The sequence below is a fragment of the Bubalus kerabau genome, chromosome X (assembly GCF_029407905.1).
Source record: "Bubalus kerabau isolate K-KA32 ecotype Philippines breed swamp buffalo chromosome X, PCC_UOA_SB_1v2, whole genome shotgun sequence".
Classification (NCBI taxonomy): domain Eukaryota; kingdom Metazoa; phylum Chordata; class Mammalia; order Artiodactyla; family Bovidae; genus Bubalus; species Bubalus kerabau.
The window spans coordinates 116,878,350-116,895,561 of NC_073647.1; the positions used below are offsets into that span (position 1 = coordinate 116,878,350).

Genomic DNA, 17,212 nt, shown 5'->3' on the forward strand with positions numbered 1-17,212 from the left:
ATGGACAAGAATTACCCTATTTCATGTGGTGATTAGAAAATGGATGTTGTGTTGAAGATCCATCTCTTTTAAAATTGTATGAGTGAAATCTAATGAACCTGATTAATTAGAAAAAGAAAGAGCACTTGTGGCAGAAAAATATCTTACCACAAATATATGGTTAATTATTGAAGTGTGATGCCTTGTGTATAAATATGTCCAGGCCCCAAAGTCCTTAGGTTTCATATTCAGTTAAGGAGCCAGGTCCTGCCTGACTAAATGATCAAGTCTTGGTCGGATTTTAGGTGCCCCAGAGAGAACGAACAACGATCACTGACTCCCTATGTCATGTTGCCTCCAAAGTGCTGATTGTTACTTTTTAAACAGAAACTTCAAGGTGGATTTCCACCTTGATTATTATTACTAGGTTTTGGAATTTTTCTGCCTAGTGTTACTTTGAATGCAAGCATGATGTTTCTCTTCATCTATCCACTCAGAAGACTATAATGGGAATTAGAAGGAGGCAAGCCTGAGAGTACAGCCCAGCGCTTCCAAATGTGTGACCTCAAACAAGTTATCCTAAGACTTGCGGCTTGAACTTGGAGCATTACTACAATTCACAGGATGTAATGTTTTTATTGACTCCAAATGTATCCAACTCAATGGATATGAGTCTGAGCAAGCTCCAGGAGTTGGTGATGGACAGGGAAGCCTGTCATGCTTCCTGTTCACGGGGTTGCAAAGAGTCGGACACGACTGAGTGACTGAACTGAACTGAGTGTATTTGTTCTGTAAGATGTATAGGAGAGCTTGTAGTTTCTTTCTTTTTTTTTTAACAGATGGCACATATCCAGGGACTTAGGAAAGCAAGGTATGTATGTCCATAATTAAACCCTCTTTGCATGGCTGACTAAAGCAGGCCAAGATCAGTGTGGCACCTCTCCCTGTGCTCTGGTCACTCAGCTTTAGCTGCCTCATAGCAGGACGAGCCCACATGCTATAGAATCCAGGATCGTCTTATTGTAACACAAAATGTGTGTTACATAGTGAAAAGCTTAAAGAGAGCCCATACTTGAATTTTCACAGAATCATGGCTTCTCACAGACCTGACCTAAGCCAGGTCAGAGAAACAAAGCCCCTTGTATAACGGGGCTAGTGGGTCTCTTGAAAGAAGAATCCTGGTGACATGGCCATAAGGTTCTGCTGTAAATATGCCTTTAAACTTCTTCCCAAAGTCTTAGAGCCATTTCTCAGAGTGAACATGGAATGGGGAATGGGAAAGAGCTGTATCAAGGGTAAACAGACAGAGGCTCAGTGCTAACCCTGGAGTTCTCAAATGCTGCTGTGGGCCACAGGGTGGTGGCCAGGAAGGTTAGGTGGTTAGGTGAGGTGTTAGAGGTTAGGTGGTTAGAGGCTAGGTGACTAGTAGAGTTTTAGGCAAAGACTATGATCATTTCCCTGGTGTTGGAATCCTGGATAGGATAGACATACTTAACATCTGGTAGAATCTGTACATTGGCTCCTGGAAATCATACAGTAACAGCCATTCCTATTATAATGGCAGTGAGAACATCTGGAATTTCCTTTCCCTACCAGGATAGGTGGCTCAGATGGTAAAGAATCTGCCTGCAATGCAGGAGACCCGGGTTCGATCCCTGGATCAGGAGGATCCCCTGGAGAATCAAATGGCAACCCACTCCAGTATTCTTGCCTGTAGAATTCCATGGCCAGAGGGGCCTGATGGGCTACAGTCCCTTGGGTCAAAGAGTTGGACACGACTGAGCTACTGACACAAACACACATGACGGAATAATAAGCCAAAAGCAGCATTCTTTTCCTATGGTAACTGCAAATACTGGTGTCATCATGAAAAATTTGAAAGATGATGGGAAAGAAGATTTCTATTACATTCCCACTTATACACAGAAGGTGTCAGAGTCTTGGAGAATGGCTATGGATCATCACATAGTTAACTGGGCATTGACTCTCATTTCAGCAAGTGCTCTGTATGTGGCCTCTTTTCTATACTAGTCAATGCACAGCACTGGGAACCTACCTGGGCAGTAGAAGCTTCTTTCTGACTTCTGGAGAACATCCACCTTCCCCTTTCTGCCCCTCCATCTACTCAACAATTTTGTGGCTTAATTCCAGGTATGAAATCTCTCTTCTTGAAACAGCTCAGAGTGGTGTTGCAGGTTGAATTCCCTGGAAAGTAGGCTAAAACTGAGATTAACGTGCAGGGTAATTATTATATGCAGGGAAGGATGAGAGCAGGACTGGGCAGAGGGAGAAGTTAGGCTGTAATGCAATCTCAACCAAAGCCCTTATACTCCTATGTTGATGAGTTATTGAGTGGGTAGCAGGGGATGACCTTAGATAAGGGGACTTTTTTTCACCAAAGCAATCCCTATAGGGGCTGAAAGCAGGGGGTTATCTACCATCAACATGCCCAGCAGCTGGGGATAAACTGATAAAGTGCTCAGTCTTTAAGTGGGATCTGGGTTATGCAAAAATCACAACATCCACTAAAGGTGGGAAGTGGAAGAAAGGAAGGAAGATGTTAGGGAGAATGAAGTAGCACAGATGCTGGTGAGTTGATGGTTCATCCTAGGGTCAGAAACTCTTAGGTGATTGGAAGAGACTCTACCAGCATCCACATTGGCCAATCCCATGGCATAAGGGATATAGGCTCAATAGTTGTGGCACATTGGGTTAGTTGTTCCATGGCATGTAGGATCTTCCTGGATCAGGGATCAAACCCATGTTTCCTGCATTCGCAGGTGGATTCTTTGGGCTTCCCAGGTGGCTCAGTGGTAAAGAATTCACCTGCCTAACGCAGGAGACAAAAGAGATGCAGGTTCAATCCCTAGGTCAGGAAAATCCCCTGGAGTAGGAAATGGCAACCCACTCCAGTATATGCCATGGACAGAGGAGCCTGGTGGGTTGCAGTCCATGGGGTTACAGAGAGTCAGACACAACTGAATTTGCACACACTTTCTGAGGAGTATTACCCCACTCAAATGCTTGGGTCTTTGTATTTCTCTGCTGTGCAAATTCATATTATCCCTAGCCACACAATAAATACAGTAGTATTTATGCTCACACTTGTTACACATTTGTTATAAACTATATGATTGCACTGTGTTCTTTATGTTTCCCAAACTATTTCAGAGGAAAAGCTTCCAAAACAATTCCTTATGGCTATAAAGAACACCTCCTTTGCAATTGTACTTGTCAAGACAACCCATCCCACAGCCTTTTCCTGACCCTGGCTCTTCAGCTTTGCAGGAGAGGAAATGAGAGCTAATGAGAGAGAGCAGAGAAGTGGAGTTCAGAAAAACAGCCGAAGAGATGCCTTGAAGACTTCTTGAAAGCAAGCTTGACCATTTTGCCCTCTTTCTTAAAAACGCATGGAAATGATCCAATTAGTTGGAAAGCTGACTTTTTTCTTCCCCTGCTTTTGTAAGAAGATGAACAGTGAGAAAACACTCACTGGAGTCTTTGGAGCTGAATATAAAGAGAAACCCTAGGAAAGAGGGTGATAATGGTATGGATGATAGGAGGTAAGGGCATGAGGTATTTATCAGGAGTGCGGTGACAGATATCAATGAGGCAGTAGGGGAAATTTACGAACAAGTGACGGGGAGAAAGAAAAACTCAGCATGAAGAATGCTATCATTTGCTGGTGGCTGAGCTGACAGGGGAGTGGAGGAAGAAAAATAGCATATGTGTAGAGTTTGTGAGAGACATGGTGCCTCAGAGCCGGAGCACTGGCTGTTTCCCATGACATCATTCCATGGGCCCTAGGAAAGTCTTTCCTACTGCTCTCCTTGCTGCTCCTCAAGTGTCTTTGACATATCACTGTTAGAAATTACTTTTGTGTGTGTTTTTACCCCTGTATTTGTACTTCGAAGCTTATAGCATGTCACTTGGGTCTGTGGTTGTATTCCGTAAATGCTTTATATTGGGTTGGCCAAAAACTTCATTTGGGTACAGTGCCCCCAAACCCGAACGAACTTTTTGGCCAACCCAGTATTTTTAAAATGTGAATCCTCTTAGGAGTGGAAATGTGGCATTTCGTATTTAATGGGGAATTACTGTCTGTGATATATACTTTCTTTAAAGAATCCATGTGTGATACAGGAGACCTGGGTTCAATCCCTGGGTCAGGAAGATCCCCTGGAAAAAGGAATGGCTACCCACTCCACTATTCTTGCCTGGAGAATTCCATGGACAGAGGAGCCTGGCGGGCTAGCGTCTATGGGGTCCCAAGAATCAGACACAGCTTATCAACTAAACCACCACCACCACAGCTATTCAGAAACACAGGGCATGCATCTGAGATGTGGGACATTAGGAAGAAGGATGTCAAAATGAAGGAAAAGCCCACAAATAATCTCAAAAGATCTGCACTTCCTATTTTCTAATGCAGCTTCAGGCCATGGGAAAATTGTGCAGTGGAATCAGTGTTGTGGGTTCAAGTCCCTCCCTGAACTTATTTTTTATTGCTAAATGTTATAATATTTATAAAAATGATCGCAATTTGAAAGTTATAATATTTTAACAATACAGCTATGAATCACAAGTTAAAAGATGTTTTATGTAGAAAACCTCTTTCTCTTTATTTCATGGTACTAATAGAGCAACTGTTTTCATTTTTCTATATTGCCTTCCAGTATAAATATACATATTTTAAATAATTTTGTAGTTATAGAATATTTTATATTTTGACTTTTTACATAAAAATACCTCTTCCATGTTGTTACACAGTCTTAATAGTTATAGCTTTTCATGAGTTTCTTTGTAATTTTTGCACCATAGAGCAGTCTCAAATTTGAAAAGAGAAACATAGTCACAGGGTTATGAATATTTAGACAGCTTTTGAAATATTACTGGATTGCTTTCCAAAATGTTTATGGGAATTTAAAATCCACCCAACATTTTCACCTCACTTGCTAGCATTGGGTGTTATCATTTTAAATGATTCTATTATTTTAATGATTTAAAATATGATTTTAATGTTTTACTGTGCATTTCTTTGAGGATTGGCAAGGTTTAATGGATTCCCCATATGTTTGAAATTTTCTCAGAATAAAAAGTTAAGAAATGCATATGCAACAAATTTCCAAGGAAATGCAGGAAGAATACAAAGATCTCTGTATACCTAATGTGCCAATTGGATATTTTCAACATTGTTTTATCATTTTCTCTCTCTGTATATTTTTGAGTATTATTTTTCCTGAATCACTCTATAGTATACTGAATACATTGTACACCTTTACCCATTAACAATACTGTAATATGTTACATTTCCTGAACTTGATATTTATACTATGATTATATAAAATAATATCATTTTATAAACTATTCATTTGTTTATTTGGCTGCACTGAGTCTTAGTTGCAGCACATGAGATTTTCAGTCTTAGTTGCAGCATGCGTGATCTTTAGTTGAGACATGAGAACTCAGAGTTGTGGGATGTGGGATCTAGTTCCCTGACCAGGGATTAAACCTGGGTCTGCTGCATTGGGAGTGTGAAGTCTTAGTCAACGTTTTATCTAATCTAAAATTCATATCACAGTTTTACAAATTATTTCACTAATATATTTGAGAACAAAATATGTTTCCTGTCCAGGAACCAATCAATGTTTATGCATGTACCTAACTGTTGTGATTCTTTAGTTTCTTTTAATATGGAACATTTTCTCTATTTGTCTTTTCTCTCTTTTCTCTCTTTTCTCTCTTTTCTCTATTTGTCTCACTATTTGTCTTTCATAGCATTGACATTTTCAAAACATACAGGCCAATTATTTTGTATAATGTCCAGCAGTGATCTGGTAAATGTTTAACAGATGTCTAGCTGAAAATTTTTTTGCTGTGTAGCATTTGCCGATTCCTGTGGTGTAAATATCCCCACGGTGGCTGATGTCAAGGTTCTGATGTGATGTTGCTGAATGGGTCATTGGAGAGAACTGTGCACATTCAGCTCTCAGGAGCTTTATGCATAAGCCAACTCTAGCACATCACTGAATGGCCTTCAGTTAGGGTTCATCTGCCCTTTTCTCATGAATAGAACTGGTTATGCATCTTTGTCAGGAATGCCAATGAAATAATGGTACGTTGTTCTTAGTATATCGTATCAGGAGGCACATGATGCAGACATGTCCAGCCTGTACTTATTTATTTAAAATATTTATTTTAAAAATTTATTGTATTATTCATTTGGCCCTGCCAGATCTTAGTTGTGGCATGCAGGATCTTTAGGTGTGGCATGTCAACTCTCAGCTGGAGCATGTGGGACCTAGTTCCCTGACCAGGAATGGAACCTGGGCCCCTACACTGGAAGCATGGAATTCTAGTCACTGGACCACCAGGGAAGTCCTCCCATCTGTACTTATTTTAGAATAAGAAAAAATACATATATACTTGCATATGTGTGTGTGTATGCACGCATACAATGTGAATTTATTTCCCCCTTAATATATGAAATGAACAGAAGTGGGAAAATGGGGATGTTCCAGTTGAAGCAAAGGAAATCAGGTCCTCAAAGTCCCATTACCCCCACATTGTGACCCTGAGAGGACTCTGAGTTGCACAGTTTGAGAATCACTATCCTGAATGGAAGATGGAGGGTTTATTTTCAAAGGGAACTGGATTTTAATTATTCCTGAAGGTTGTGCAATGTTAATAAAAAGGCTTGGTTCACTTATTAATATGATGCCTGTCCAGTGTGCCAACCTAAATGCACCAGTGGGATGCACTTCCATCTATATTTATTTAATTCAAATATATTTTTAATTAAATAGATTTGCATATCAGAGATTGGTCTCTCCTAATTTAATTATCTCATTCTTATTTCTTCAAGAGTGGTAATACTTAGGCTTAATTTAGCTTTGTGACAATAAATATGTCACATAATTTTCTGGCATCTAATTCTGTCATCTGTGATAGGAGAAAGATACTGGACTCACTGATCCCTGGGTCTGTGTGGGAAAGGACCTTAAAATTCCAAATCAGACTGCCCCCAAAGAGACAGAGATTAGCCTAGGTCACCATAGAATAACTGCAGGACTATCCTTTATGCTCTTTGAGTCTCATCTTTCTTGAGGTGAAAATCTTGATCTAAGTGGGCTCAAACCAAGGGACAGCAGCTCCTTGGCTCTTATCTAGGAAAAGATCTATGTCTGTTCTTCCCCAAGATTCACAGCACTCTGGGCACATTTTACCTTCTTCAGGTACCCATGGTTTCTTCTATTACCTAAGGACTTTTAATAAGACAACAGGAGCTTTCCTAGTGGCTCAATGGTTAAGAATCTGCCTGCCAATGCAGGAGATTAGGGCTCAGTCCCTGGGTTAGGAAGATTCCCTGGAAAAGGAAATGGCAACCCACTCAAGTATTCTTGCCAGGAAAATCGCATGGACAGAGGAGTCTGGGAGGCTACAGCCCATAGGGTTGCAAAAGAGTCTGACAGGACTTAGCAACTAAACAATAGCAACAGCAACAATAAAGAACAGTGAGTGGGCAAAAATAACAACTGCATAAAACATCCTATTTTAAAAGTAACTCAGTTTTATATATGTTGAAATATTAGTGAAATATAGCAATTACATCTTTAAAAATTATATCTTGCTCATTTTATGTATATGTACATATATATTCTTCAATGGACTGATGGAATTTCAGCATCAAAAATCTCACCAATAGATTTTTATTCCAGGTTATAGATTATTTATACATATTTAAAAGTAAATACTCAGATGTTAATGATACTTCTGAAAGAATAACATCCCTTTTTAATACCATGGACGTTATTCAAGGATGCCAGAAATAATGTTGATGTGGGTGTTTGGCTAATCAGCTTTTCAAAGGTTGAGATATAAAAGGAATATTACATTTTGGATAAAAGCCAAGGCTAAAGCTAACTTTCAGCTGTCCCCAGTATTCTGCCCCTGCTCCAAGCTTTTAGTAATCTTTTTTGAAAGGACTTTTGAAGCTCACCTTTGCTGAGAAAGCCACCAAGGCATTTGCCAGAGCTGAAGCACCTCTAGTACACAGTCATGGTGCAGGCATGCTAAGCTTTGTCTCCCTTTGTTGCTATTAAAAAAAATATATTAATTTGGTTGCGCTGGGTCTTAGTTGCAGCATGCAGAATCTTCGATCTCCATTGTGGCATGTGGGATCTTTAGTTGCAGCATGTGAAATCTAGTTCCCTGACCAGGGATCGAACCTTAGCCCCCTGCATTGGGAGTGCAGAATCCCAGTCACTGGACCACCAGGAAAGTCCCTCACTTTGTTGTTCTTACCTCTACCTTGGCTCACCTTCCCCAGTAGTAAAATGCACATTTCCCAATGGCTTTTATTTGCTCTCAATTTTCTATGGAATTATCACCCACTCATTTTTTTTTTAATGGAGCCAAAAGGTTAGGAAAAAAGGATAGAAACAAGGAAGGCATTAGATAAATTTGGCAACTGTCCTAGGTCACATTCGGGAAGAATGGGTAGCTTGAGGTGCAAATAGAAGACACCGAAACACTGGCTGCTATGCATGTCAAATAGTTCTCCAAAGTATCTTGAGGCCAGAAAAGAAAACAAAGGAGAAAACCATGATAAAAGAGCTACACAAATTTTATAATCTCTGTGAAGGCAGAGGCCATGTTTTCTGTGTCTCTGTTATGATTTAGTGCCGGACACTTAGTTAATTACATGCACAAATAAACTAGACTCCAGTAGCCCAGTTCCTCAGATCTAGCCAAAGAAATAGCCTAAAGAAAACCCTTGGAAAAGAAATCCTCACGTTTTTCTTGTTTTCCCTCTTCCCTATCCCCTTTCTGTGATGTTTTGATGGCTTATCATGAATTATTTCAACAAATATTAAGTGTCTTCTTTTATTTTTTTTGTAGGTTTGTATTGTGTTTCTCATACAATGACTGTATGGCACTTGCCATTAAATATGAACAAGATAAATCTGGTCCCCGACCCAAGGTCTAGCTACAGTTCATGTTGTGGTCAACTTACTTTTGCTGATTGGCTTAGCTGGAATGGCCTCTGTCGTGTGCTGAGGATAAACCCAGTCTTCTGATGTATTTTCTGAAAAATGGTATTGCTCATGTGCTTGCCAATCTTCTTACGCTCTTTCAAAGAACTGGATTTCCTTGAGCTGTAAAGCCCCAAATTAAGGTCCTATTCATTTAAAATGCACCTCAGTGAGATGGTTAAGCAATCAGACTAATTTCAGTATATACAGAACTGAGCAATTCTCGGGGAATTATTTCTGAGTTTCCCCTACTTCCCTCTCCAATACATATACTCATTACAAACCCAGGAAGAAAGAAATGTTACAAATGGCTTTATGCAAGGAACAGACTGATAGGTTTTTTTGTGTATTCCTCAAGTCTGTAAGTCTGTGATCTTTTTCATAATAGCATGTTATGGACAGATTGATCATGCCTGCAGATGGAAAGGTTCGCAAAAATATAGGTCACTGATTTGTCTTTGCTGTAGCCATCAGATACATCTGAAGAAGAATCTCTTAGCTAAAATGTCATCTTCCTTCTCATGAATATTTGCCTCCTTCACTCCTTAGATGATGTCAAATGAAAACCCACTTTCAATGTACTGTCATTTTTAGAGGCCAAGATGCACATTAGAGAGATTATATTGGAAAAGAGCTAATTTGAACTCTTCCTTTATTAGCCAGGACTCCAACAGGAAACAGAGGGTGCTCCTGAATTAGGATAATCTCAGGAGTTATTAATAAAGGCACTATTTATAAAGATGTGGGCAGGATATAGAGAAATCATAAAAGATATTGCAAGTACCACAGACTTTAGTGCTGGTGACTGCAAAGATGTTAGTACTGGTCAGCCTGAAGGGAGATAAGAAAGCACTTACTGGGACCTGGAAGGCCAGAGTCTTGTAGAGAAGGTTGATTTGGTTGAGGAACCCATTGAGCTCAAGGCAAACTGGTAGGGAGGGAAATATGGAAATAAATACCCTGACCTCATTGAATTTTCTCCCTGATCTTCCGCCGAAAGTCTTCATAAGCCAAGCCCACCTGGAAAGTAAAGGATAAGGAAGATGTTGACATGGTTTGCACAGACCAGGCTCTGAAGGCAGAAAGCAGGATGGAGAACAATGGATAACAGATCTGAAGGGGCAAATGGAAGATTCCCTGGTTCACATTCCCTGTTACTTATAAACCCCTTTGATTTAGACTGTGCTGCAAGGAGATTACAAAATCATCATTTAGCTTGAATCATGCCTTCAACTTTGTAGATTTATATATGTCTCTTTTGAGCCCCTGTTTTGCACCAAACTCTATTTGATGTGAATAAAACAGACAAAAATTCTTACCCTCAATTGAGTCTATATTCTATTGGAGCCATGTCTATTAAGAGTCAGTTAGTTGTGAGAGAAAAGTCACTCAAGTTAGAAATTTAAAAACAACCACTTGTAAGAAATTCTTCTTAATTGCTGTATATCTGTCCAACAACTACTCTCTGGGCTTTCTAATGGGTTGGTTAAAAAGTTCATTTGGGTTTTTCCGTAACTGTCTATGGAAAAATCAGAACAAACTTTTTTGCCAAACCAATATTACACCTTTTTTCTTTCTCTTCCCTTTCTTTCTCTCCGTATCTCCTGTCCAAGAGAAAAAAGTGCTTTACTTCACTACATATCCCTCTGAATCTGTTCTTCTCTCCTCTGTATTAGGCAGGCTTCAGTTTAAGGCTCTTATTTTCCACTTCCCCATATTTTCAACTTGCATGTCCCTTGATTATCTACTGTTTCAAAAAATTTTATATGAAAGTTCTCTCTCAAATGGTGGTCATCCTCTTCCAGCCTACATTACCCTTACTCTAAAATGATTGTTCATGTGACAAGTGCTCTCCTGTGTCATATCTATTCAACCATTTATTCATCCCCTAAAACTTCATTGGAATATTTATTGAGTACTTCAGCACACTGGAGGTCAAGAGAAAATTCCCATAGAATGGTGGACACTTCATTCACTCAAGTTGGCACTGGGACTGGGGTAAAGAGAAAGAAAGTGAAGTCGCTCAGTCATGTCTGACTCTTTTCAACCCCATGGACTGTAGCCTACCAGGCTCTTCCGTCCATGCAATTTTCCAGGCAAGAGTACTGGAGTGGGTTGCCATTTCCTTCTCAAGGGGATCTTCCTGACCCAGTGATCGAACCTGAGTCTCCTGCATTGCAGGTAGATGCTTTACCATCTGAGCCACCAGGGAACTGGGGTAGGGTGGGCATATAATGAATCCAGGCTTTTGGAAGAAGTTACTAGCAGATGGAACAAAGCAAAGCCAGAGTTCAAAGTCATTTCTTATCTGAGCTTGAAGCACAGTGCCCAAGAGATAAGACCAGAGACCAACCAATCTACAGAGTGGTTGAGAAATGGTAGATGGAAGATGAAGCTGGAACAAGGATCCAAGCCCTTTAAAAGCAAGAACTGTGTGTCTCAGAGACTGTTCAAAGGTTCTGCACTCAGCAAACACTGTCTCCTCTTACAAAGGGGTATAGACTTAGTTTCTGCCCTCGGTTGGTTTTATTCACTTACAAATGTAGAATAGGCATTTGTTGACGGTTCCAAAGGTTCTCTTTTTAGTGTTCCTCACTCCATCTCTTCCCTTTGCTTTGTGTTTTCTTCAGAATTTACATATAGTAAAAACTTCCATTGCATTTTGAAATAGCAGGCTATCTTTTGAAATGTGCTATCTTTTCCAAACATCATTTTCATCTAGTTCCTATTTATTTCATGGTAAGTTATATCTGATCATACATATACATATACAAATATTTATGTAGGTATGGGCACACACACATCCATGTTTTGACAGAGACTGAGAAAGGACAGTGGCACGGTGGGCCTTAATTGATCTACTCTGCCCTTTGCGAAGGTTTTGAGTCTGAGTGTGACATTGTAGTCTGTTCCTTCATTATTTTTCCAATCTCTGTTTTTGAGGAACAACAACCATAGCCTAAACTGTGCTATGTGAATTGACATTTGAAAAGAGAATTCCTTTCATCTGATTTTGTTCTGCATTCAATGTGTTCTTTTAGATTTTCAGAATAGTATTTGTGTAAAAACATGCTTTTTTGGATTTGCTATCCCTGGGGTGCAGGTACTACATTATTTATTTCACTCTCTATTAGGTTTCTTAAACTGAGCGTGCACATAGAGCTGCCTGCAGACCTTATTAGAAAGGCAGAAGTGCAGATGATACTGTCATGGACAGTGATCTGATAGATCATAAATGTGTTATTTTTTTAGGACTGCTATAACAAAGCATTGGGGCTTCCCAGGTGGCTCAATGGTAAAGAATCTGCCTGCCAATGCAAGAGATGTAGGATCGATCCTTGGGTCAGGAAGAGTCCTTGGAGAAGGAAATGGCAACCCACTCCAGAATCCTTGACTGGAGAATCCCAGGGACAGAGGAGCCAGGTGGGCTACAGTCCATGGGGTCTCAAAGAGTCGGATACAACTGAAGCGGCTTAGCACTCACCTTTGGGGAAAAGGGTTAGAAAAATAAAAGTAAATGCCTTTCTGCTGTATGTTAGTTCCTTGCTTATTTTACAAAGAACAAGGATTGATTACACAATAAAAATGATTAGAAAACATTCTTTCAGAAAAAGGTTCTTATTTGAATTACTGGCCAAAGACCCTCTAGGAATACTTTGCCATAAAAATTCCTCCTGCCTCCCTTATCAGATCCTAGTTCCAGAGCACTCTCTTTTTTGGCTGTGCTGGGTCTTCTTCATTGTGGTGTGCAGGCTTCTCTTGTTGCAGAGCATGGGCTTGGATGTCCCATGGCATGTGGAATCTTAGTTCCCTGACCAGGAATCGAACCAGTGTCCCCTGCATTGAAAGGCGGATTCTCAACCACTAGACCACCAGTGAAGTCCCCAGAGTATTCAATGCTATTGCACTTACACCAACTCTAGGACTCATGCATTCTAAGGCTGTGCTGAACACAACAGTGGTGCTGACCACCACTGCAGACAGTGGACAGTGGGGGCCCAGTTATAGGACTCTCAAAACATTAATTTCAAGGGATACCACTACACACCTATTAATAACTCTGTATTCATTCTTCCTAATTTAGTGCAATGTTTTAGTCTTGTTACAGCTTGGCCTAGAGGTGAATTCATGGACTATAGCTCTCAGCAATACTTAAGTGCCCCTTTTCAAATTCTCCATTTGTGGTGATGACACTAGCATTTTACTGACTTTATATATTCAAAAGATCTTTTTTGAGATGTGATTGACATACATTTGCACATATTTACAGTTCAAAAATTGATAAATTTTGATGTATGTATACACTCATATATTATCACCACAATGAAGATAAACAACATATCCATCATCCCCAGAAATTCCCTCATGCCATTTTGTTCCCTCATGCCAACCTTTCACTCCTGCTCTTTCCCCATCCACCAGCAATTTATTTCTGTCAGTATAGATTAGTTAAAACTTTCTAGAAATTTAAATAAATGGAATTATACAGTATGTACTCTCTTTTGTGTGGCTTCTCTCATTCAACATAATGCGTTTGCGATTTCAATCATTTTGTGTGCTTCAAAAGTTGCTTCCTCTCTATTACTAGATAGTATTCCATTGTATGCATTTATCATAATTTGTTAATCCTTCATCTTTTGACAGGCATTTTGGTTTTTTTCATTTTTGTTTATTACAAACATAGTTGCTATGAATCTATTGGATTGGCCAAAAATGTCATTCAGGATTTTCTAGGCGGAAAAACTTGAATGAACTTTTTGGCCAACCCAATAGTATATGTACAAGTTTTGGGGAGTTCATGTTTCATCTATGTTGGGTAAATACCTAGGAGTGGGATATCTGGGTTGTACTTTAGGTATATGTTTACTTTTTTAAAAGAAACTGTCAAATGTTTTCCAAAGCAGATGTATCATTTTACATTCCCATTAAGAGTTTGAGAGTTTCACTTGTTCCAAACCTTTTTGATATCAGTAGTATTATCAGTATTTCCAATTTTAGCCATTCTAGTCGGTACATGATGTATCTGATTGTGGCTTTAATTTGAATTTCTCTAATGATCAATGACAGTGAACATCTTTTTTGTGTGCTTATTTGCTATACATAATTGTTCTTTCGTGAAGTATCTGTTCACATTTTCTCTCATTTTTTAATTGGCTTATTTTCTTATTCTTGTGGCTTGAAAGCTCTTTATATATTCTGAGCACAAGTCTTTTATCCAATATGTAACTGGTAAATATTTACTGTGACTTGCCTTTTCACTCTTTGAATAGTGTCTTTTGAGGACAAGTTCTCAAAAGGATTTGTGAATCCTTGTTTATCCAGTTTTTCTTTTATAAACTGTGCTTTGGTGTCATACTTAAGAAATATTTGCCTAACCCAACTCACAGTTTTTCTCTGATATTTTCTTCTAGAAGTTTTATAGTTTTCGTTTTTGTACATTTAGGCTATGTCACATTACAATTCAATTATTATAATGATACAAGTTGTGAATAGTGGGCAGAATTCTAAGTTGACTCCCAAGAGCTCTGGTGTACACATCTTTTCATAGTTATTCAAACATTAATCTAACTGCTACTGTGATGAGATTTTGAAGATGCAATTAACATCACAATAATTTGAATTTAAAATAGGGAGATCATCCTGGGTGAGTCTGACCTAGTCAAGTGAGACCTTAAAAATGCCTGGGCTTTATCTGAAGTAGAAGATTGAAAGAGCTAGAGAAGTTGAATTTAAGAGAGATTATCCATTGCTAACTTTGAAGATGGAAGAGGCCATGTGCCAAAGAAAGCTGATACCCAGTTGCTGAACGTGCTTCCTGGCTGACAGTCAGTAAGGAAACAGGGACCTTAGTTCTACAACCTCATGAAATTGAATTCTACCACAACCACATGAGCTTAGAGGAGAACTCTGGGCTCCAGATGATGACACATCTTGGCTAACACATTGATATTAGCCTTCTTTTCCTTTTTTTAAATTGAAGTATAGTTGATTTACAATGTTGTATTAATTTCTGCTGTATAGCAAAGTGATTAAGTTACATACACACATATATTTTAAAAGCTTTTTTTAAAAAACTATTCTTTTCCATTATGGTTTATCATAGGATATGGAATATAGTTCTCTGTGTTATACAGTAGGACTTTGTTGTTTATCACTTCCATATATAATAGCTTACACATCCCAACTCCAACCTCCCACTGCATTCCCTGCCCCCCCGCAACCACCAGTCTGTTCTCTATGTCCATGTGTCTGTTTCTGTTTTGTAGATAGGTTCATTTGTGTCATATTTTAGATTCCACATATAAGTGGATATTAGCCTTCTGAGACATAAGGCAGAGAATCCAGAAGTAGGTAAGAACCTAAAAAACTGAGTTAATAAATGGTTGTTCTTTTAAGCCACAAAGTTTGAGGTGGTTTTGTATGGATGTGAGAATTGGACTATGAAGAAGGCTGAGCGCCAAAGAATTGATGCTTTTGAACTGCGGTGTTGGAGAAGACTTTTGAGAGTCTCTTGGACTGCAAGGAGATCAAATCAGTCAATCCTAAGGAAATCAACCCTGAATACTCATTGGAAGGACTGATGTTGAAGCTAAAGCTCCAAAACTTTGGTCATCTGATGTGAAGAGTCAACTCACTGGAAAAGACCCTGATGCTGGGAAAGGTTGAAGGCAGGAGGAGAGGGACCAACAGAGGATGAGACGGTTGTATGGCATCATTGACTCAATGGACATGAGTTTGAGCAAGCTCGGAGAGATAATAAAGGACAGGGAAGCCTAGAGTGCTGCAGTTCATGGGATTGCAAAGAGTCGGACATGACTGAGTGACTGAACAACAACAAAAGTTTGAGGTAGGGGTCGCCCCCATACTTGCGCATGCTCTGGTGTGTCCTGGAGGTCGCTTGCGCGGGTGTTTAACTACGTGTGGTGTAACTTAGGGCATCATGTTGTGAAGAAATGGGGGCTGCAGTGGCTCGCACCATCAGGAATTTCAACCTAGAGAGCCAGGCTGAATGGGAAATCAGCAGAATGAAGCCCTCCCCCACTCCCAGGCACCCCTCCACCAAGAACCTCCTGCGAGAGCAGATGAGCAGCCATCCAGAAATTAAGGGAGAAACTGATAGAAAAGATGACAAACTGCTGTCATTACTAAAAGATGTGTATGTTGATTCCCAAGATCCCATGTCTTCTTTGCAGGTTAAGGATGCTGGAACACGTCAGAAGCCTAAGGAGTTCAGGTTGCCGAAAGACCATCAGTTTGACATGATGAACGTTAAGAACATTCCCAAAGGTAAAATTTCCATTGTAGTGGCATTGACGCTTCTCAATAGTCATAAACTTTATCCAGACACATGGACTGCTAAGAAAATAGCTGACAAGTGCCATCTAGAACAGCAAGATGTAAATTCCCTTCTCAAATATTTTGTTACTTTTGAAGTAAAAAATCTTCCCCTCCTAAGGCAAGAAAGCAATACAAGCAAAATGAAGAGACTCTTGACAGGACTCTTCCTGTCCTCATCCCCATGCCCTGTTTATTTTCTTCATTTGTAGCATGTTAAATTATACAAGTTACCAATAGTGTTGAGCTCCCTCCTTGTGAGAGCTTGCTTTTTATGAACTCTTCTGAATTTTCAGGATGGCTGATAGGATTGATTTTTCTTTCTTTTAAACTTTAGTATGGTTTAGTTTGTGTTCTTATGCAATATCAGCATGACTAATCAGCACATGTATAAATTTACTGTAAATAAAAGTTACTGTATTTTAAGCAAAAAAAAAGAAAAAGTTTGAGGTAATTTTTTTATGCAGCCATAGAAAACTGATACAGTTTAGGTCAAGGAAATTTGTTTCCTATATGGCTATTTAATTATTTCAGCATCATCTGTTAAAAAGGCCATCCTTTCCCCTTGATTTGACTTTGTACCTTTGTCAAAAATCATTGCATCATATTTGTGTGGGCCTATTTTTGTTCTGTTTCATTTATCTATTTGTCTATATTTATATCAATACCATGCTCTCTTAACTGTAGTTTTAGACTAAATCTTTTTTTTTTTTTTTAGACTAAATCTTAAAATCAGGTAGGGCATGCTCTCTCCAATCTGTTTTCATTTTCTAAAGTTGTTACGGCTGTTCTGAATCTGTTTTAGAATCAGCTTGTTATTTTTCAAACACACCAGTGCTCTTGCACACACGTGCACACACACA

General features: G+C 39.2%; 1 protein-coding gene across 1 annotated transcript; it reads left to right on the plus strand.

Moving 5' to 3' along the window:
- The first annotated feature begins 15,967 nt into the window (after positions 1-15,967).
- LOC129639851 (NADH dehydrogenase [ubiquinone] 1 alpha subcomplex assembly factor 4-like) lies at positions 15,968-16,496 on the plus strand. The gene is given in 2 exon segments (XM_055565125.1): positions 15,968-16,450; positions 16,452-16,496. Coding segments are annotated over 2 exon segments (528 nt in total).
- The last annotated feature ends 716 nt before the right edge of the window (positions 16,497-17,212 follow it).